Source organism: Notolabrus celidotus, chromosome 9 (assembly GCF_009762535.1).
Source record: "Notolabrus celidotus isolate fNotCel1 chromosome 9, fNotCel1.pri, whole genome shotgun sequence".
Taxonomy (NCBI): domain Eukaryota; kingdom Metazoa; phylum Chordata; class Actinopteri; order Labriformes; family Labridae; genus Notolabrus; species Notolabrus celidotus.
In genome coordinates, this window is record NC_048280.1 from 18,454,483 (window position 1) to 18,476,758 (window position 22,276).

At 38.6% G+C, this 22,276-nt stretch overlaps 4 protein-coding genes and 1 non-coding gene across 7 annotated transcripts; 2 read left to right on the forward strand and 3 right to left on the reverse strand.

The window, feature by feature from the left end:
* The first annotated feature begins 2,044 nt into the window (after nt 1-2,044).
* pxmp2 (peroxisomal membrane protein 2) lies at nt 2,045-5,014 on the forward strand. The gene is made up of 5 exons (XM_034691967.1): nt 2,045-2,231; nt 2,599-2,721; nt 3,421-3,583; nt 4,066-4,185; nt 4,280-5,014. Exons 1-5 carry the CDS (start codon nt 2,122-2,124, stop codon nt 4,346-4,348), a joined length of 585 nt encoding a protein of 194 aa, XP_034547858.1. The 5' UTR covers nt 2,045-2,121; the 3' UTR covers nt 4,349-5,014.
* On the reverse strand, nt 4,768-10,847 carry isg15 (ISG15 ubiquitin like modifier). Of its 3 annotated transcripts, XM_034691971.1 has the most exons (3): nt 10,602-10,816; nt 10,249-10,503; nt 4,768-5,245 (listed from the first exon to the last, which is right to left on the reverse strand). In XM_034691971.1, the coding sequence occupies exons 2-3, from the start codon at nt 10,492-10,494 to the stop codon at nt 5,024-5,026; spliced, it is 468 nt and encodes a 155-aa protein (XP_034547862.1). In that variant the 5' UTR covers nt 10,495-10,503; nt 10,602-10,816; the 3' UTR covers nt 4,768-5,023. The 3 variants fall into 3 exon arrangements, with proteins under 3 accessions (XP_034547862.1, XP_034547860.1, XP_034547861.1); XM_034691969.1 differs by lacking the exons at nt 10,249-10,503; nt 10,602-10,816 and adding an exon at nt 5,627-5,794 and having other exon boundaries at nt 4,768-5,515; XM_034691970.1 differs by lacking the exon at nt 4,768-5,245 and having other exon boundaries at nt 9,752-10,517; nt 10,602-10,847.
* Nucleotides 10,848-11,594: 747 nt separating this feature from the next.
* On the reverse strand, nt 11,595-15,146 carry gatc (glutamyl-tRNA amidotransferase subunit C). Its single transcript, XM_034691968.1, has 5 exons — nt 14,790-15,146; nt 14,659-14,709; nt 12,096-12,265; nt 11,849-11,952; nt 11,595-11,719 (listed from the first exon to the last, which is right to left on the reverse strand). The coding sequence occupies exons 1-5, from the start codon at nt 14,973-14,975 to the stop codon at nt 11,658-11,660; spliced, it is 573 nt and encodes a 190-aa protein (XP_034547859.1). The 5' UTR covers nt 14,976-15,146; the 3' UTR covers nt 11,595-11,657.
* Nucleotides 15,147-16,998: 1,852 nt separating this feature from the next.
* Nucleotides 16,999-17,071, forward strand: trnak-uuu. The gene has a single exon. It is a non-coding gene; the product is annotated as a tRNA-Lys (tRNA).
* Nucleotides 17,072-18,655: 1,584 nt separating this feature from the next.
* Nucleotides 18,656-21,569, reverse strand: LOC117819437 (uracil-DNA glycosylase-like). The gene is given in 8 exon segments (XM_034692802.1): nt 18,656-19,095; nt 19,185-19,363; nt 19,472-19,560; nt 19,656-19,753; nt 20,627-20,722; nt 20,803-21,003; nt 21,334-21,405; nt 21,407-21,569. Coding segments are annotated over 8 exon segments (903 nt in total). The 5' UTR covers nt 21,434-21,569; the 3' UTR covers nt 18,656-18,954.
* Nucleotides 21,570-22,276: the final 707 nt, after the last annotated feature.

Consider the following 22,276-nt stretch of genomic DNA (forward strand, 5'->3'; position numbering starts at 1 on the left):
TTAAATGGTATATGTTCTTATAATAAAATAATAAAATGGAATCATCATTATTTTTCCAAAACATATTGTCATGTGCATTTCATCATATACATTACAGTATAGAAATAAGCAACGATTTTGCACACAGCTATAGATGTAGTTATAAGCTCATCTTTAACACTGTAGATTTCTGAAGTGAAACCACCAGCATCCTCTCTCTCTAGATCAACTGAAGTCACTGACTTTTGCTCAATAAACAACATCATTACTGCATCAACAGTTACTGTATGAAGTGACGTTGGCTTAAAGCTCATTATGTGCCTAATGGCTAACATCTTGCAGGTGCAAAGGTATATCAATATTATATGACTTCATAAGGTGATCATGTGTGTTGATTTACAGATGGATTTTTGCTGCCCCCATGTTTCCAAAGAATGTAATCTTGCAGGTTTTGACTCTACAACCTTAGTTAACAAGGCATTAGTAACAAATTAAAATGGTTGCATAAAAATTAAATAGTGGTTAAGTCAACTAACATAGCAGTTGTTTTTGTATGAAATGTATTAGTGGCTGTATATGGCATGTTTGAAGGCAATGTTAAATGTGTATATTTACTGGGTTTTCAACAAGATACAACTATGTTACCTGCCATGACAATTCAGTCTATGTCCACAGATCACCTTTTAGTGTTGCAGGCTATTTTGAAATTCTACAAAAAAAATATGAATAAGACACAGCATGTTTGTGTACAGCCTAGAGCATTAAGTCATTTTCTGGCTGTGAAATGTCAAGGTATTAAGCTGATGAAGCTGAAGAGTTCTGCATTTGTCAAAATGTAAGTTATTTTCCTTTTGAACAGCCTTAATTGATAGTTGTCCTACATACAAATATGAAAAAAATTCAAACCGGAGCAAAAATGACAGGGGCCCAGACACAACCAGATATCAAAAATGGCAAATAATAGGCCTACTACTAGTTGTGGACAGTAATGAAGTAAATTTACTTCAGTACAGTACCTAAGTACATTTTTTGAGTATCTGTACTTTACTTGAGTATCATTTTTTTGGGGGAATCGTATTACTTTTACTCCACTACATTTCTATCAATGCTCTAGTTACTAATTACTTTTACAACTCATGAATGTCCTTCCCTTTGTCTCAGTGGTTTAGCTATACCTGTGTATATCGTGCGTCTCCACGGTTGAATGTGGAGCAAACACAGAACAAATTTCACTCAGATCAGGCAGTTCATTTAGAGATGGCAATGATAGCTATAATTCTCCACCTGAGCACCCATGGGCCATGGCCATATTTTCAGCCTGTGTTCGAGGTTTTTGAAATGAAGAATGATACGTATCGTTTGAAATGTTCTCCCTGTTTCCCACTCTGCCCAAAAAAAAATTCACTGTCCAACCTGAGAAAGCGTGTTGAGCTACGCAACATTTGTTTCATTCCAGATGAACATTTCAAACTAAGTTGTCTGTGCTTAGAGTAACTTAGTTGCTGTTTTTATTCCACTGTTTAGTTTTTAGAGATTTTAAGTAATGATTTCTAGATGAACATAATGTAACAGAATGTACTCCATGTATTCTTGACTGCCATCATGCTTTGTGAAAATACAACATTTTGAGATATTTTTAAGAAGTACTTTAAATACTTAAGTATTTTAAAAGCAAGCACTTCAGTACTTTAACTCAAGTAATAATTTGACTGAAAAACTTTTACTTGTATTGGAGTAATATTTGGCCTGAAGTATTTATACTTTGACTTAAGTAATGAAGCTGTGTACTTTGTCCACCACTGCCTACTACTGATAATACAAAAAGTTACATTATCAGCTCTGTAAATTAAATGTCATACACAGACTTATTTTTCTAACAATAGCTAACAAAATGAGCAGTCCACATTAATACTGTTTATAAGTTTTTGCAGGAATAGGAGGGATTCAATTATGAATTATTTCACAACATACTTTCTGAATGTTCTCAGTTGAGCGTTGTCAATGTGTCGTTTACTGTTGTTGACGTCGACGCTCAGCACAAGGCGTGTCTCCACATGTGACGCAATGACGTCGACAGGAAGACTTTGGCTGAGTTTCTTTTCAACTTCAGTCTTGTTGTGGTAATGTTTGAAGAGAGTGACAATGCCTGTGCAGAGTGTTCCAGTCCGAGATGCGGCCATACATTACCGTTTACTGCACCAGTATCTGTTTCTGCTGAAGAAATACCCCATCCTCACTAAGTCAATAACAAGGTCTGTTAACAAGTTTGACTGCTTCCTTCATGCTCACTGTTTTCAGTCGTGTTTCACCAATTTGACATTTTAGAGTTGAGACGTTGTCGTTTTCCGCAACACTTACAAACCAAGCACTAAAGTTAAGTTTATTTAATTACTGTTAGAAAGTAATCTGTCATTTAAAGTATTTGTTTTTTAAATGTTGACTTCAGATTGCATCTTTGTTTGCACTGACCTCAGTCTGCCCCTGCACTCTGGTTTTAGCCAATCAGCATCTTCAAAGAGATCCTCCCTACAAAATTGATCACTGATTTATTTCACCAATGTTCCTACTTTTGTTGCACAGTCAAATAATTGTGTTTGTGTGTCTCCTTGATATTTTCAGTGGCACCCTCTCAGCATTAGGAAATCTTCTGTCACAGTGTTTGGAGGCAAGAAAAAAGGCCAAAAATGGAGCCCCAGTGAATGAGATTGACACAGCTGGAGCTGCAAGATATGCCATCTATGGGTGAGACATAATGCAGAAACAGACTGATGATGATGTGCTTGTTATGGCTCATTTAAAAATGAAATGAAATAGGGATGCACCGATCCTACTTTTTAGGTCCCGATACCGACATGGATACCTGGGCTTTGGTATCTGCCGATACTAGCCGATCCGATCCTGGTATTGATTTAACAATCTCTATTCCTTAATGTGAGGATAGAATCATGTTTTGGCAACTTCAGGCTTTTCATACTTTGTAAATCAAAATAAAATAAACATTTTTAAACTGACAGAATCATTATTCAAGAGATTATAAATGTGTACCAGCAGTTTGGTGAGTTAATCTTCATAACCAACAGATACTACAATTACAATTCAACTGGGCAAAAGTGCACAGACCTGCATGCTGATGGCTGCACATGGCTGTTGTAAACACAGCACACAAAGCATAGAACTGAGATGAATAGATCTGCCATAAGGATCAGCACTATATATCGGCCCCTTGTCACCAATATCCGATCTAGCTTTTTGAGTCCGATCTGGCCGATATCCGATACCAGGATCAGATGAAATATCATCTATATTCCTGACAGTGTGAAATGTATGATTTATTGCGTCATACTATCGCCAAGCGTACAGAGAGAATACCGTGTCCCCCGCTGTAATCTGTCCATCCTAAAGTTGAACATATCCATGTCATTTTATTTTTTTCTGTTGCAGATTGTTTATCACAGGACCAGTGAGCCATTTCTTCTACCAGCTGATGGAGTTATGGATACCCCCCAAGGATCCGTTAGTTATAGTCAAGCGCCTGCTTCTGGATCGGCTTATTTTTGCGCCTGGCTTCCTCCTTATTTTCTATTTTGTCATGAATATCCTGGAGGTAGGTCATCTCAGACATTCTCACCCCACTAAAGGGAAGCTCTAGTGATTCAATATGGCACTGGTTTAAAGTTGGCAGACTTACAAAAGATCAATTTAAAAAAACAAAAAATGACTACAGTAGCTGCTGCAGAGATGTCTTGGATTTTAGATTTAATTTGCAGGGTCCTACACCCTATAATAAACTTGATGGCATCATTTATTATACCATCCCTCTGTGATACATCAAGCTTCCTGCATCCAGTTTGTAACACTGGTTTTTCAGTCATTAGCTGTTATGTTGCAGTTCTGGAGGACTCCATTGACTAGTTATTCATGTGTAGAATTGCCAAGCTGCCCTTTTGAGTACAATTTACAGCTACTCATGCTGTCTTTAAAACATAATGTAGTACTTAGTCCTCTGTGTTGTTTGATTTTTTTCCATTTTAAACCCACTGTATATGCTAAAAGATGTATACATATAATAAGCCCAGTCTTCTTTAGGCTAAAGGTTGGGATGACTTCGAGAGGAAGATGAGGGCAAGTTACTGGTCCGCCTTAAAGATGAACTGGAAAGTGTGGACTCCCTTCCAGTTTATCAATATCAACTTTGTGCCTGTCGAGGTATGCATTTAACTGGCATCCTGTCATTGAGCAGATGATGAGTCACACAGCGGCACCACTTGTAATCTGATCTTATCTCTGTTTGTGCTTTCAGTTTAGGGTGCTGTTTGCCAACATGGTCGCCTTGTTTTGGTACGCCTATCTAGCATCTGTGAGGAAATGAAGCTCTCTGACCTGAGAGAAATGAATCTGGAGAAATCACCTTCTTTACAGTGACTTTAACATGATTTGTTCCTTGCACCACTGTATACCTGTTCCTAATCAGTAACTCTCACTTAGTGTAACTGGGATGACTGCCAAAATACCTTCTCATCAAGGGTTAAACCTTCATAAAATGCTGCTGTGACATTTTGGATACTACTGCCTTTGTAATTCTAAAAGTAAACATAGTTTACAAAATATATATATATTTTCACCTAACACTATTTTTTGTAAAAAAAAATATAGAAGTGTACTTGGAACTATTTGATTGACAAAGTCTACTGTTTTAATTTTTCACTGCTGAAGATTACTGTTATTTGGGGAAGCTCCACCCCTGGGCTGAAAGGGTGGTACAAAGTGCATTAAATATGAAGAGACATGTTAATTAACAATTTGAATTTATTTTTAAACAACAATAACATGTATTTGAGATAGAAAAAAAACAGTGTGCCTTGCTTTTAACATAATTGAACTGTCAAGCAAGTAACTTCTAGGCCACAAGTTTTAAGACGTGTGTTCAGGAATGCATCGTTCAAAATCAAGTTACATAACAAATGGCCATACGACATTTGTATTTAGCTTGTATTAAATAACTAACAGCAGAAAAAATAAAAATATGTATAAACTAGAAGTGTCCTCAGCCTCCTCTCAGGCGCATCGTCATCTCGATGGTGCTGTGCTCTTTGACGTGGTAGTCTGAAAGTTTCCCCTGGGTCATATCTCTGCCCTGGAAAACCAGCCTCATCTGACTCACAGCGACACCCTCTCTTTTCTGGACTTTGGTCTTGAATTCGTCCACAGTCTCATCCTTTGTGATGTCGTAGGTTGTCGTCTTATTCTTCTCATTCTTGAGGAACACCTGGAAGGTGGCCGGCGGCTGGGTGGCCGGCGGCTGGGTGACCAGCAGAGTCACCCGGGAGCCGGACTGCAGGGAGTAAGACCTCAGGGTCCTCGAGTCGTCGCTGAGAGGAGTCCTGTGTCCGTTATCAAAGACCAGCCTCTGATCCTGATAGGGCACATTTAATTTCTCCTGGATCAGTCTCTTCAGAGACCCCACAGTGTCGTCAGGGTTCACACACAGAGAGTGGGACTCACCCAGCATCACGATGGTTAGCTCCATTTCAGATACCTGAAATAAAAATAAATATAATATATAAAATATATAATCTTTAAAACTATATAATATACGAAACCAATAAAGTATAATTTGATGACTTTGTCGATAAAGAGAGCTTCTCACCTTTTGTTAACTTCTGAAACTCCTTCGAGAAACTTCGAGAAACTTCTGGAAAAGTCTGGAGACGTCTGAGGATGTGCGGACGATGCTGAGCTGCAGTTGTTTCAGATGTTATGAGCTCAGCACTATTTATATACAGTCTGCAGCAGCTGATCAACACGCCCACTTTACTTAACATTCGTTTTCCTCATACCTCCATTACTTTCGGTTTCCACTCTCCAAACATAACGTTATGACTAATCAATACAAGGCAAGCCAATGAATTTACAACCTACTGTGATTATAATATTGTATCATCAAACAGGTGAAACTGAAAAACAGCTGATTGTATGACTGACTCATCACTGGATTTACAGTGAACAACAAGAAGACTGAGAAAGGAACAAAACAAAAACAATTCGACTTGATGACGCATGACAAACAAGTCATATACTGTTTTCACATACTGTATATCATTTTTTATCATTTTTCTTGAGAACCAATTGACAAAAATGTCACTTAATTTTTTTTTATCAAAGTTTAATTTATTTTAATAATTCTGCCAGCAGGCAAATGTGATGAATGTCTTCATAAAACTGGCACCGTTATTTACCCCACTAGATAAAACAATCTAACATGTCATGTATACAAAACCATACAGAACAAGTACAGATTAAAAACTATTAATCAAACAAAACTGATAAGTCTACTGAGAGCCGGAACTTTTAGTCAAATTAATCAAAAAAAGATCAGCAAATGCTTTTTTAATACCGCTCAATTGTAAACAGTAGCCTATGTCATGAACTTGCGCACATTCATCTTAGCATGTTACATGTTTAAGAAAACAATGAAGTGGAAGATTAATGTAAGATAAGATAAGAAAAGAGATTCCTTTACTCGTCCCACAATGGGGAAATTCAAGTGTCACAGTAACAGAGTAGACAGTGCAAAATAAATATATAAAGCAAACAAGAGCCTATAAATTAACAATTATTAAAAAGTTAAAGTTAAAAATAAAGAGATAAAAAAATAATCACATCTTAAAATCACACACACACACACACATACTTTTATATATATAAATATATATATATATATATATATTATTGGTTATAGAGCCTGACCACTGCAGGAAGAAAAGACCTGCGGTATCTCTCCGTGAGACACCGCAGGTGAAGAAGTCTGTCACTGAACGAGCTACTTAGTGTTGTTATGGTCTCCTGGAGGGTGTGTGACGTGTTGTCCATCAGAGAAGATAGCTTTGCTATCATCCTCCTGTCAGCCACCACCTCCACAGGGTCCAGCGGGCAGCCCAGGACAGAGCTGGCCTTCTTCACCAGTCTGTTCAGCTTCTTCCTGTCAGCAGCAGAGATGCTGCTTCCCCAGCAGGCCACTCCAAAGAAGATGGCTGATGCCACCACAGAGTCAAAGAAGGACTTCAGAAGAGCCCCCTCCACACGAAAAGACCTGAGTCTCCTGAGCAGAAAGAGTCTGCTTTGTCCCTAAGGGAGTGGGGTGAGCAGGCAGGAAAAAAAAAAAAGAAAGAGAATGAGGTAGATACGAGCTGAGAGGGAGGTGATGATGTTGGCTGGACAGAAGGGCAGTTTTAGAGGTCAACTATCCCAGATCCAACATCATTAGTTGACTCAGTGGACTCACTGAAGGGGTGTACTTTTGAGGGATCCAACTCTTGCAGAGAGGTCTGTTCCAAGTCCCATGAAAACCTTCTGAATGGTTTCAAATGTGTACCTCAGATCTTTTGGGTACTGGAGGTTTAAAGCATAGGTTAGACCAAAGAGATCAGCAAAAGCTGTTGGCAGGTTGGGGAGACCTTCCAGGACAATGGCTTCTTCTGAGGCCCTTCGTCTGCCCCTCTTCTGGGTCAGTGGCCTTGTGACAGGACATTTCCAACAAACTAATTGTAAATCAATAACTGCACAAAAAACATTTTTTTCAACTATAATTCTGCATCACTATAAACATTTATATCCCATACCCCACAGTGGAAGATGTAACCAAGAAACACTCATTTGGAAACAACTAGATCAAGCCAAAGCCAGCACATTTCAACTATTGAAGACATTCTGGGCACTGGAAGAGATGAAGAGAACAAGGAGGGAAATGAAATAAACAGCTTATCCTGTCTAAAAAGAGGCAACAGGGCAGTGATGTAATGAAGTCAAACTAAAGTACAGCATAATAAATACAGTATAATAACAAACATTTACATTTTCTACTTTTAACTACTGTTACAACTGGCTCCAATTTGTAACAACACACAGGGCAAACACAGACTGATTAGTTAGCACGTGTTTATTTGGGTCACCACAAAACAAACACCAACATAGGAAACTTGTGCATATGTAATATCAGTGGTGTCAGGGGTGAGTGTATTATGTAGTGTAAGGAAATAATGTCAAAAGGGATAAAGAGAAGAGACGTCCTCTCCCATGCCGAGCCAGCCAGAGTAAGAGCGCTACTGAAGGCTTGCAGCACCTTTTGTATCTGCCTGACCAGGGCAGGTGGGCTCAATCAGCCTGAATAGCCAACTTGCTACACAGGGAAAAAAGAGGGAGACACAAACACAGCAAGACAAGCCCCAGGGTTGTCACACTACTTACAAGAAAGATCTGAAGAGCTTCTCATGTCTGTCACAGAGGTACAAAGGGAGGCCCTTCATGGCTGCAGTTGGTCGATGTGCTGTGATACAGATATCTGAAACATTAAAAGATATTACTGACATACAGTAAGCTGACAGCAAACAGCTGCCCTCATCCTTATCCTGAAAATACCTATAGAATGGAAGTCAGTGGTTTACACCTTTGAAAGGGTGTAAGGGCCATTTCAAGATGTTTGTGTGTGTGTGTGTGTGTGTGTGTGTGTGTGTGTGTGTGTGTGTGTGTGTGTGTGTGTGTGTGTGTACGACACTAAGTTGTCCGCTAGGTGTCACCCTGGTTTGGGTCACCTGCATACTTAGGTAGGAGCCTTTCATCAGGCAACAGGTGTGTTTCTAGACGGTGGAGCACAAATAGTTTTTTGATCGCAACGCCGGAAAGCAGGCTGGGTGAAGTGTCGTGGAGTAATTGTGATTTCTGGATTTTGATTCACACCTATTGTTGGATTCTTGCATGTAACACATTGAAGAACAGACGGTGAACAATAAATTATCCATAAAAAATGCAAACAGAAGACGTCGGATGCTTCATTACACAAGACACAACGAAGCTGTGTACGGCGAGCGTGTCAATTATGTTTAGCCTGTCTAGGCAGCCCCTCAGTGGCTTTAAGTTTTAGGCTTAGCCGCTACAAAGGGTAACAAACATTTTCAACCTGGGCCCTATATGACATTACTCATTGTCAAAGTTTGCCCACTGAAAGGGCTTGTTTGTGCCACTGACAGGCTGATTGTGATATTGTTATTGTTAGTGTGTGACAACATTATGAGAAATGTTAAGTTCTCTTGCCTTGGGAGTACTATGTAATCTTGAAAGTGTGATTTCAATGCACCAATGTTTCAAAAAGTGCAGAAGCGGTCCTGAAGGATGCAAGGCCAGGCTGCTCCTCTGTGATGAGGGCAGTAGTAGTGTTACAGCAGAACGGCTTTAATGGCATGGATGAACTTCCAGAATTTGCATATTAGCTAATTCGTAAACTAGGTTCAAATGTACACCTTGACTGCATCCACTTCAGGTAATTTTCTCTGAAACCACGAGGTAGGCTATCAACAAAGGAAGGACACAGTCACATGTCAGGCTCCTGGGCAAAAAAGAAGACAAAGGCCTGAGTGCAGGATTTTATCATGTTGAGGGATCGGCTTGGTCAGGTGTGACCTGATGAGGTGCTGTCATTCAGGTGGAGTGGAGACTTGTGATTTAACCTTCATAAAATGCTGCTGTAACATTTTGGACACTACTGCCTTATAATTATGAAAGTAAACACACACAGTTTACACAAGGTATATATTTTCACCTAACTATTTTATTTCATTTTTTTTTAAATATAGGAGCAAACTTGGAACTATTTGACTGACAGTACTTTGTTTATGTCAATTTTAATATTTTACTTCTGAAGATTAACTATGTGTTATTAGGTGAAATTCCACCCCTGAGCTGAAAATGTGGTATGGTACAGAAAATATGAAGAGACATCTTCATTCACATTATGTATTTATTTTTAAATGTTCATTTTAAATAACAATTACATTTATTTGAGAGAAAAGACAGAAACACATAGTGACTTGATTTTAACATAATTGAACTGTCAAGCAAGTAACTTCAAGGCCACAAGTTTTAAGACATGGGTGTTCAGGAATGCATCGTTCAAAATCAAGTTACATAACAAATGGCCATACGACATTTGTATTTAGCTTGTATTAAATAACTAACTGCAGAAAAAATAAAAAGATGTATAAACTAGAAGTGTCCTCAGCCTCCTCTCAGGCGCATCGTCATCTGGATGGTGCTGTGTTCTTTGACGTGGTAGTCTGAAAGTTTCCCCTGGGTCATATCTCTGTCCTGGAAAACCAGCCTCATCTGACTGACAGCAACACCCTCTCTTTTCTGGACTTTGGTCTTGAATTCGTCCACAGTCTCATCCTTTGTGATGTCGTAGGTTGTCGTCTTATTCTTCTCATTCTTGAGGAACACCTGGAAGGTGGCCGGCGGCTGGGTGACCAGCAGAGTCACCTGGGAGCCGGACTGCAGGGAGTAAGACCTCAGGGTCCTCAAGTCGTCGCTGAGAAGAGTCCTGTGTCCGTTAGCAAAGACCAGCCTCTGGCTCTCACAGGGCACATTGAATTTCTCCTGGATCAGTCTCTTCAGAGACCCCACAGTGTCGTCAGGGTTCACACACAGAGGGTGGGACTCACCCAGCATCACGATGGTTAGCTCCATTTCAGATACCTGGAATAAAAAAACTATATATATAAAAAACTATATAATCTGTGAAAATAATACAGTGTGATCTGATGATTTTTTTTCGTTGATAGATTGCTGCTCACCTTTTGTTTTCTGAAACTCCTTTGAGAAACTTCTGGAAAAGTCTGGGGACTATGACAGATGCACGGATGAAGCTGTTTCAGGTGTTTTGAGCTCAGCACAATTTATATACAGTCTGCAGCAGCTGATCGACACACCCACTTTACTTAACATTCATTTCCTCTACCTCCATTACTTTCGGTTTCCATTCTCCAAACATGACGTTGTGTTACTGTGCAATACAAGGCAAGTCAATGAACCTACTGTGATTGTAATCTTGTATAATCAAACAGGATTTACAGTCAACTATTAAACTAGTGTGACGTCAAAAGAAGGCAAAACATTTTCACCTGATGAAGCATGACAAACACGCCAAAGGCTATTTTCAGACATATAATTAATTTAAAAAACAGAGAATAGAAACAGAAACAGAATAGAAAGACAGAAATGTCAGTGTTTTTTTATTTAAGTTTTATTTCATTTAATAATTATCTATTATAATACTGTACAAGAAGGGACAAAGCAGACTCTTTCTGCTCAGGGGACTCAGGTCTTTTGGTGTGGACGGTGTCTCACTGAGAGATAACGCAGGTCTTTTCTTCCTGCAGTGGTCAGACTCTATATTCGATGACTCTATAATCATATATATATATATATATATATATATATAATGTGTGTGTGTGTGTGTGTGTGTGTGATTTTAAGATATGCTTATCTTTTACCTCTTTAATTTTGATTTTAATTGTAATTGGTAATAACTTTTTAATAATTGTTAATTTATAGGCTCTTGTTTACTTTATATATTTATTTTACACTGTCTACTCTGTTACTGTGACACTTGAATTTCCCCGTTGTGGGACGAGTAAAGGAATCTCTTATCTTATTAACAACGGGCAATTGCGATGAATGTCTTCATAACACTGGCATTCAAAACACTGCTCAGTCACAATTTTGATGAAATGAAACTAAAACTGACAGAAAAGAGAGAGAGAAAAAACTCAACTCAAGCAAGAACATCTCGACACATGATCAGATTATTTGATTTAACAGCTTAAAAAGAAAAAACAAAGTCATAAAGATCAAAACTCTGAGTTTTTCAGCATGGCAGTCCTCTCCTCCCTCGTTGGTAGAGGGATATTGCCTATGGTGAGAGAAAAAAAATATTGGTTAAGGAACCTGTATGGAAGATGATATATTTTTTAATTTAATTTGCCTGTCAAATGCATCATCAATTATCAAGCTCAGCTTTCATTTAAAGTTTCTTCCCTACCTGGTGGTGCAACAAAATATTCTTCAACTGTGTTTTTAGAAAGCTGAAGCAGTTCTTCAGCACAGTCACCGTCTGTCTCAGCATCACCCCTTAGGTATAGTGTTCTGAATGTGCATGGATAAAACAATTTGCATTAATAAAATAGACTTCACATGAGTTTTGGATGTAGCGATAGCTGTTGTTCATGTGTTATGTTATTTGGTTGTAACTGTTATTATTTTTACAAGTTAAAAATGTCTTTTCACACCTTTCCTCCAGAACTGAATCCATTGGTTCAACCCCAGCTGTGTCAACAACATGGAGCTGATCTGCAAACCGTATAGCTTTCTCCAAACAATCCAGTCCCTGTTTGGTGCGGAAATCAACCAAGGCCAGGCGCTCCAGTTTGTCCACCAGGTCAGCAGGGATTTGGGCAGGCTGTAAAATCATTGACAGGAAACATGAATTTTAGAGTATGCTTTCAACAATCACTCAATCGTTTATATGTTCTAAAAATATTAAATACATCCAACTTCATTGGGCTGTTATGGCTCATGCCAAATTATCTTTGATCTTTGGTCATTTCTATTGATTGATGTGTTTTTGTTGTTCTCATGTGATCTTCTCTTTAAAATAAAAAAATACAAGGTCAGTCTCTGTATTACAAAAGTTTTTTAAATTTTGTATAAGCTACAAATGTAAACCTTTAACTACACCCACCACTTTTACTCAAACAAAAAATACTGGAAAGTTATATATCAGTGGGCAATAAGGGCAACAAACAAAACCGGTTTCAATAGACTGACAGGTAACTGTGTTTTGTTTTGGAAGAAAGTCAAGGTAGCTGTAGCTAAAATACATCAGTCTCAGTGGAATTTCACAGCACTGAGTCCTCCAACATTTATTGTCATCACACCCTGCTAGATTTTAAATCGTGTTCACTGGCCCAATCTCAATGTCCACACTCACACACTCACTGACTTTGGCTTAGAGCTATCCCACTGTCAAATCTTCAAGTGCGTGAGGGATCTCTGGCAGACTCTCTGAGCCCTTTTATGCCCCCTTTCAATAAGTGGGCTTTTTTGCAGACTTAGCATGAGGGAATTAATCACAGTTCATAGCATTGTGACGTGAAACAATGGATTCCTAGGGGAAGCCCGCAAGCATGGATGGGTAAACAAACACCATAACATGAAATAAAAAAAACGAGAGATGGTAAACAAGAAGCACGGAAGGAAAAACCAATGTTGACATTTCAAAGAAAAGTTTGGCTGCAACTGTTGTGGTTACGCAGTCTGTATTGCAAGAGCCTTGATAACATGCAGTGGAGGACAGTAACAAAGTAAATTTACTTGAGTACAGTTTTTGAGTATCTGTACATACTTGAGTATTATTTTTTGGGAAATGTATTACTTTTACTCCACTACATTTAGAAGACAATTATTGTACTTTTGACTCCACTACATTTCTATCAGTGCTATAGTTACTCACTAATTTTGCTTTGAAGTCAGCTCATAAATTTCCTTCTCTTTTCTGAAATCTGAACCCTAAGACAGTAAAATGTCCACATGATCTCCTATGGCCATATCTTGTAAAGAATGATACATTTCAAACTAAGTTGTCTGTGCTTGGAGTAACTTAGTTGCTGTTTTTATTACATGTTTTAGTTTGTAGAGATTTCTAATGTTTTCTAAATAAACATAATGTAACAGAATGTACTCCTATGTATTCTTGACTGCACTAATGTATTGTGAAAATACAACGTTGTGAGATTTTTTAAGAAGTACTTTGAATACTTAAGTATTTTTAAAAGTAAGTACTCCAGTACTTTGACTCAAGTAATAATCTGACTGAATAACTTTCACTTGTATTGGAGTTATATTTGACATGAAGTATCTATACTTTGACTTAAGTAATGAAGCTGAGTACTTTGTCCACCACTGATAACATGACAATAGTTGGTCCCTTAAGCGCCTTGAATTTGAGGAAGTAAACATTGTGCAAAAAAATTCCGAATGCCGCTAAGGTGAGCTACATGACGTCATGCATGTTACGTGAGAAGTCGCAAAGTGCTGTCCCACCCATGGGAAGTAGGGGTGCTGAGGGTGCTGCAGCACCCCCTGTTGGAAAAGGCATCACACATTTTTTTCTGAATGCATAAATAAGTTGAAATAAATACATTAATTAACACAATAAAACAGTTTTTTATTTTATTTTCATTGTATTATTTTCTGAAAATGTAATGCCTGAGGAAGATTTGAGAATTAATTATAGCAGTTTAAATAATTATTCATTTTAAAATAACCCGATGCATGGGCCCTATGTGTGTGCGTGCTTAAAAACTAAAAGTATTTGGATAAGTTCTGTTCAATGCGCTTCACTGCCTTTTGGGTCTGTTTTACCAGGTTTGGCTTGTATGCTCATTGCTGTACAACAGTGTATAAGTTGCAAGTCGGGCATTTGATACATATTAAAGTAGCCTGTATTATATTCGTTATTGATGTGAATTTATAATGGAAAGTACTCTTTAAAGCTTGTAGTCAAACCAGATAAATAAAAATAAAATGTATGTCAGTATAGCCTATCAGTTGCATAAGTAACCTAAATGCAAAAAGAAAAAAAATTGCACCTCTTACTACAGCACCCCCAACTTAAAGCAACTTCCCACGGCTCTGCCCTAGTTAAACAGCTTTGAGCCCCTTGAGCCCTTAAAGCCTCCTGCCCTCAGTCACTTTCCAGGTGATGTCAAATAAGTCAAGAAGAGAAGGGTTTAGGGCTGAGGGAGGACCATAGGGGAGGACATCGAGATTCAGCCACTGTGAAGAAATTACCAGTGGCAGCTGGTCCTCTGAAACTGGTTCCCATGTTGCAACCTTCGGTACCTACATGAGGAGAGACAGTCATCAGCACAGATCATATCATACCAATTAATACAACTGGAACTATCATTAGAACAGTTTACCTTGGAGTTGAGTGTTTCTGAGCTGAATGGACGCGTTGCATTTGTGATGTGGTTTCTTCTGCCTCCACGGGTCTCTATGTTTGTAACTGAGTCCACATCGTTAGCTAACACTTTAATACAGGGCCAAACAATCCGTGATAGCACGCCGCGGCGTGTGCCTTTCACCAGGAGGCTAAACGCCGACATGTTTGGTACACTTGTCTACAGATCCATGTATGAACTGTTAAAACGGTGTGACATATTCTGAAACTGTACTAACCCACCAGGAAGGTCAGTATTCGGATATCAATAAGGGACACATGTAAACAGCACACGGCTTTCCGTAGCTTCCAGAGATGTGGCGTTCGCGAACGAGTCTGTCTTTTGAACGGCTCTTTTAAGTGAACGATGAGAACCGATTCGCAGTTGCGAGCCGTTCAATTGTGAGCCGTTTTTATATGAAGATTGCCAACGCTGCCTTCACATGTCACCTGCGTACCCCATAAGTCTGAGATGTCACGCTGCCTTCACATTTATTCTTATTCATTATCTTTTATATTTTTTTCTGTATTGTTAAAATGTTCTTGTGTGGAAACTTTTACAGTAAAGTTGTTTTGCATTGAAGTTATCTGTAGCCTGTGTAGTTTTTATAGTGCCACAATATTTTTTAGGTGAGGGAAAATTCAAAATATTGATGTCACTGTCGAAGCATGGGGATATGGCACCATCTTATGTAATGTTTACACTGGCTACGTTTACATGAGCCTTTTAATTCCTCTTTAATTCAGAATTAAAAGTAAATCCTCTTTAAAAAGATTTAAAATAACCTTGTAAACACCTAATTCCGAATGAAAATGACCATTCCGAATTAAACTTAAATCCGAAGTAAGTGGCTGGTTTATTCTGATTTTAAATCCGAATTGAATAATTCCTCGATCATGTATACGTTCATTCCACTTTAAATTAATTCCGGTCGTTCTGAGCATGCTCGTTCCCTTGTCCTGTCGCGATGACGCACATATTCCGCGCTGGCGGGCACATATTCCAGGTTGAGGTAGAGCAGCTGTTGCACTAACTGGCTTTGATTCGCCACAGTACGGTCTTCCGCCTTCCTTCTCCGGTCGTCTATCTCTCTTCTCCTCCTCAGCTGACGAAAGTGAAGCAGTATGTTTGTGTCGAGCTGCTTATTCAAAACTATAATCAAAATCAAAGCGAAAGTTGTACTTATTGCGTGGTCTTCCATGTTGTAACCCAAAATAAAAGAAGCAGGAACTGGAGTCTATTTTCTTCCAGTAAACATAAATACGTCACGCCCGCCCCTGTCCAATCAGAACCCTTCCCAACCCCCAGATCTTAAGCGGAATTGAATAAAGACGATTAGACGTGTTTTCCATGTAAACCTCAATTCGGAATGACTATTTCCATGTAAACACGAAGGAGAATACTTTGATTCAGAATTATTCAATTCAGAATAATTCATTCTGAATTAAAAAACATAATGTAACCGTGGCCATTGCCAAATTAAATTGTAACCAATATTTCCGAATAAGTCCCACCAATAGAGTATATATATATTGGTGGAATGTGTACATTTGAATTATTATGATCCAGATATTATCTAATAACTGCTACCAGTGATTGTTTCCTTAATAAAAACGAGTTACCCTGGTTGACTTCTAAAAAATAAATAAATATAACAATGAGCCAAAGAGCCAGTCTTTTGAACGGCTCTTTGAAAGGAGCGGCTCCTCAAGATCCGGATCCCTCCAAAGAGCCATACATCCCATCTCTAGTACATAGACTGTAGGCTCTAGTAGCGTCACCAGGAGAGGAAGGACAAGATTCTTCCCTCCTATTCACTTCCTGTTTCGCAGGCAGCAGAATTAAACAGATACATTCACAAACCACCTTTGGCGATACCTTGAATTTGTATAAATGTTTGTGAATGCAATCACAGACATGCCTTAGCAAAATCTCACCGAGTAAAACAATATTAAAAACATTATTGTGATACCAATCTGTGCTGTTAGTAACTTCACCGTGAGTGCAGTTGTACTATTGTTCTACTGGCTTTCAATACACGTAAATATAAGCTGGTGGTCGGACTCGGTGTCATGTAGTGTAGAGCCCATACATGCAGTTTATGGTAGAGCCACACATTAACTTAATCGTTGTACCTATGAATTATTATTTCTATTTGGAGAACAAATGCATCAGAGCACCACCATGGGCCCGGATAGCTCAGTCGGTAGAGCATCAGACTTTTAATCTGAGGGTCCAGGGTTCAAGTCCCTGTTCGGGCGCACCATCTTTTGATTGATGCTCTATTGAAAAATAATGTAGGTAGCATTTTGGAACGATACGGTTGTGGTTGCCAGTTCCTTGCGACAAATCCAGCCACCATCCTTACGAAGTTCCTAGAACTGCTGTCTTTACAACGTGCAGTGTTTTAATAAAAAAGAAACAAATCTTTAAGACTGTCAGTGGGCTGGACATTTACACAAATTCTTATAAAAATTGGAATATATGGCATAAATTCATTAACATAACCTTTTTTGTTCGTGTTGTTAAGATGTGTCACAGAACAACATAGGGCTGCAGGAATGGCTTAAATAAACATGTTTTGCACTGCCCCCAACAAACAAAGGTCACATCATAATGATTTTGATCATTTCTCTGTAGTGGTAATGGAAATTGTAATATAAGAATTAACTTTCACACAATCATAACTTCTTTATCTTGGTGCCGAGGGGGCGACTGGCATGCATAGTTGTTTATTTGTTTAGTAGTATTGTCTAATATATAACATTCATGTAATTCTAAAACATCATTTACTATCTGCTGATGGTTAGACCACCAATACCAGACAGAACCACCCCAATGCTTCAAATTAGCCAACATCTACAGGAATTCATAACCTGGCAACCCTGGCAACATCAGAGGGTTGCTTTCCCGACCAATGAAAATCCCCAGGATTCCATTTTATTACAATAAATTACACAAAACCGCCCCATTTTTCTTTGACCTTGTTTTCAGTGGATGGCCTAAGATTCAATGCTTTTCTTTGACCCCCAAACTCGCTTACGGACCTCCGCAGTACTTCAAGTGTTTAACATTCATGACTCAGTGTTTTCAGAAAAAGCTAATTAATACTTTTGAATTCACAACGTTAACAACAAAGCCCCCGGGAGAGGTTTTTAGTAGCAGCCTTAGGATCGACTCCTGGCCTCGGCACTTCCTGTCAGCAATTCTTCATACTCTCTTCAGCTGTTCTTTTGAATAAAAGCTAAAATGACCCATACATTAACATACATGGTAAACAAGAAGGACGTTATACCCCTAACCATTCATGAGTCAAAACTATATTCATCTAGCTTATGATATTTGTTTAATTGGTGACTTTAAGCAGTTATTTTAGGGAGATAATGATCAACTTAATTCCTTCAAAATCATCTAACAGAGTAAGAATATATAATAAGGACACAAAATAAAAAATAAAATAAGCTAGACATTATTGTGGAGAGCCTATAGGGTCATAAGGTACATTTGTTCTGTTTTGCCTATGCCATTATCACAATTTTTTTTAATTTTCCATGCACTCTTTGGAGGAACCTAAAACAAATAACATACAAACTGTGCAATGGCTTATTCAGCCTCCATACTAACTTTGTATCTAACTAACAGGCCTGAACTGGTACCTTCGATTGTAGCATGAAAGATTAAATTAAGCACTTAAATACCTTTAAAAATATTATCCTGTTTACCTTTGTCGTTTTTTTTCTTTTATTTATTAAAATTATGCTGTCAATGTCAAACTTTGTTCTCCCATTCTTATATCCAAGTTTTTATTCTGGACTCACTAGGAAGAATTTCAAGACACAAACATGTAGGATCAACTTTTTAGGACTATTTTAATAGAACCAATACATTGCTTAAAAGACATGAAAGAAAAACAGAACAAATATTTACAACGCTCAAAACGACAGGTGCAGATAGTAACTTAAATGTGTTAAACATCTTGTGATAGCGTTTTCATCAAAGATCAGTGTACAGCACAAACGTAACAGTGCAACCTTAATCTCTGCATAAACTACTGCTAAATACAGGAAACAGATAAAGCTTATGGGCAGGATATAGTCCATAGTTCAATAATACATGTTTTGGAGAACTTGAGATGAATGACCACTTAAAGTGATGTCCAGTCTACAGGAGACTTTCCCGATTGCTTCAGCAGCTCGTTGGCCTTGGAGAAATGCTTGCAGCCAAAAAATCCTCGATGAGCGGATAAGGGAGACGGATGCACAGCCTTCAGGACGTGGTGGCGTTTCTACAAACAGAGATTTTCCTCTTAGATTAAATAACATTGAAACATTTTTGGTCCAAAGTGTTTGCATTAGAATAAATGTGTAGACCCACCCTGTCTATAGCGGCTCCTTTCTTCTGAGCATACGCTCCCCACAGCATGAAGACGAGGCCGTCCAGGTTGGTGCTGAGCCACTGCACCACAGAGTCAGTGAATGTCTCCCAACCTTTGTCTTTGTGGGAGTTTGCCTGGTGGGCTCGGACAGTCAACACCGCGTTGAGCAACAGCACACCTGAAATGCAAGGATACAGATGGGGGACATCACATTTGTTAATGACCAACAGCTTCCTTGTTGTGTAGCTGTGATTAGAGTTTAACAGACCGCTTGGTTTGAAATTACCCTGTCTGGACCATCCAGTCAGATCTCCATGTCCAGGGTGCTTAAAGCCCTCAATGTCCGTCACCAGTTCTTTGTACATGTTCTCCAAACTGGAACATTTTCAAGAATGTAATACATTAATGTCATCATCAGTAAACGGACATTTAAAACAAGAGTTTGAAATGCAAGAGAGAAAGGTTTCTACCTGGGAGGAGAAGGCACTGGTCTTTTAACACTGAAGCACAGTCCATGGGCTTGATTAGGACCATGATATGGATCCTGTCCAAGAATCACAACTTTCACCTGGAATGGCACACAAATCTTAAATTAAAGTAACAGTCATTTTAACACACTCATATTAGAAGAAAGTAGACAACTCTTCGCCTTTAAACCTAAATTTGTATAATTTGTACAATTAACGTAATTGGTGGCAAATCCTGAGTGAAACTTGAGACATAAAGATTAAATTTGATCACAACCTGGATTTAAGGCTCCCCGATGCTTAAAGTACTTGATTTCTGACTACAAGTAGTCTTATGTTTGCAACAGGTAAACTTGAATGGAATTTGCAGCACTTTTGTCACTGTTGCTATTTGGTTCTTGAATAGTCTTTGAAGCTCCAGCGCAGTGCAAAACTAAAAAAAACTTAAAGTGGGGTTGGTAGTCTCAGAAAACTAGCATGAATTTGAATGTAGCATTTCCTCATGACTCCATCTAACCCCTCCCCTCCTCCCTCAGAGCTCCTCCAAAACGACTCAGAGTACACGCCGGGGAAATGTACGCGCAGGAGGCGGGCAGAACGGCAGGACAGGATTTGAATGGTTTAAAATTTTGGCACCCAAAAAACGGTGATTGGTTGTTGTTTTCCCAGGTTTACTCCAGCTGTAGATAGCAGCTTTTCTTCGCTCTTTTTTTAAGAAAACATCATGTATTGATTGCCATCAGGACATAAAGATCATTTTAACCAGTATAAAAAAAAGTGTATCTAAATCTGATTACCAACCCCAGCTTTAAGTGCACAGTTTAATTTGAAAAGTTCACATTGTGTAATTGTATACAGTATTGCTCATTTAGTTTAAGTATAACTTTATTAATCTCTACTCATATTAAATGCATCAAATGTGTTTGTTAGGACAGCATCCCTGGAGAATGTAGTGTTAGCACAGTATCACTTACATCTCGGATCTCACACATCTGAGTCCAGGTGAAAACTTGCTCAGCAGGTGGGTACACGGTGTTGCGTTTTCTCTCTTCAGTAACAAAACTCATCAACTGTTGCAGAGAGATAAATTTGGTTAAACCATTAGAAACAACAGAGACACCGTGTGCAGTTGGGTGACATTTCCACTCACCTGTTTAAAGTAAGGTTTTCTAAACTCAGCCGCCAGTTCCTCTTTCCAGCTCTCCCCGAATCCTGGAGGTGTTTGAGCTGAAGAAAGCTTCTCCAGCGCCGCCTTCTTGTTTCGGGCGATCCTGTCAAGCTGCTCCGGGGACAGAGGAGCAGGAGTCAGGGTGGACGACTCTGCCTCCGACGCCGAGGACTTTGGCTTCTTCTGCAAAATTTTAATGTATTGAGCAGAATATAGAGCTGATGAGAGGCTTGTGGCTGGAAGAGAAGCAGGCTTTAAAAAACACCGACAGTGTACCGAAAACATGCTCGTGTTTTCCAAGCTAGTAGCAGCACGTTAAGTAACAGTCGGGAACACAGCAGTGCCTGTGAACGCAGCTTGATTTGCACTGAACGTGTGGCATCAAACTGCAAACCCTCAGCTGTCTAAATAACTTCAAGTGGACTGTAAGTGGCATTTAAACATTATCGATAAGTTAAATGATTTCAAGCCAGAGATGGCGTCATATCAGTCAGCGGCAGGAGTAACTCTCACCGGGTCTTTAGCATCCTCTTCTTCTTCATTTAAATCCTGAGAAAGTCTCTTTTTGGAGACAGGTGAAAAAAAACGAGTTAATGGTCTTCTGTCCTATCATTTTGGCGAAAACAACCTGTCACCAAGTTTCAGTGAAGTTATTAATTCAACCAGTGCGGTGGTGCGGGGGCTGAAAATGCGGTAATCCGGTAATCCCCACGAAAAGCCTCAATCTGAGTAATTCGCGCCAAAACAAAGTGACGAAAGCAGATATGTTAATGAGCTGAGCGCTGTTCAAAACAAACAGTGTGAATGTGTTCTCTCAAGCTTGAAGCTGTTCAAGCATCAAGCACATATAAATAAGAACATACTAGATCAACTTATTGTAGTAATTACTTGGTATTTAATTGTCTCAAGACATAATGCCAGTACTTCGAAGTTAAAATTAAATTGATGGTTTCTCAGGTCGCTGATCAGTAGCCTGTCTGGAATCTTGATGAATAATTTCAGTGATAATTCAATCAAAGTAATGATCCATATTTCCTTTTTTTTGTCAACAAATTAATTTTCAAATATATCTCCATAACTCAAAGTGAAGTTTTTTTCACATTTCCACAATAGTGAATAAAAAACGATACATTAAATAACAGTAGTTGTATTTATTTTATTTTTCATTTAAAAAGGACCATGCATATATTAACACTTCTGTAAATATGCCAGAGTTAGCCAAAAGGCTAGGTTACATCTGTAGTCTCTTGCCAGATGTTAAAAAGGCTCCCCAAAAAGATCAAGATTAAACAAAAACAAAAAATAAAACAAGTAAAATAAAATCAAAATAAGAAGGGAGAGGAGAAACCAAAACACAAACAAAAAAAAAAGAGAAAGAAAATAAGAAAAGAAGAAAAGAAAAATACAAATAGCACCATACGATTAAAATGACTAAAAGCTACTTAAGGACATGATA

Excerpts from the sequence above, each read along its gene's own strand:
- pxmp2 (XM_034691967.1), top strand. The coding sequence starts at position 2,122 with ATGCCTGTGCAGAGTGTTCCAGTCCGAGATGCGGCCATACATTACCGT. Across the intron at positions 2,722-3,420 it reads GCAAGATATGCCATCTATGG|ATTGTTTATCACAGGACCAG; the intron begins GTGAGACATAAT and ends TTTCTGTTGCAG. Across the intron at positions 4,186-4,279 it reads TCAACTTTGTGCCTGTCGAG|TTTAGGGTGCTGTTTGCCAA; the intron begins GTATGCATTTAA and ends TTGTGCTTTCAG.
- isg15 (XM_034691969.1), bottom strand. The coding sequence starts at position 5,506 with ATGGAGCTAACCATCGTGATGCTGGGTGAGTCCCACTCTCTGTGTGTG.
- gatc (XM_034691968.1), bottom strand. The coding sequence starts at position 14,975 with ATGTCGGCGTTTAGCCTCCTGGTGAAAGGCACACGCCGCGGCGTGCTA. Across the intron at positions 14,710-14,789 it reads CAGAAACACTCAACTCCAAG|GTACCGAAGGTTGCAACATG; the intron begins GTAAACTGTTCT and ends CTCCTCATGTAG. Across the intron at positions 11,720-11,848 it reads ATATTTTGTTGCACCACCAG|GCAATATCCCTCTACCAACG; the intron begins GTAGGGAAGAAA and ends CTCTCACCATAG.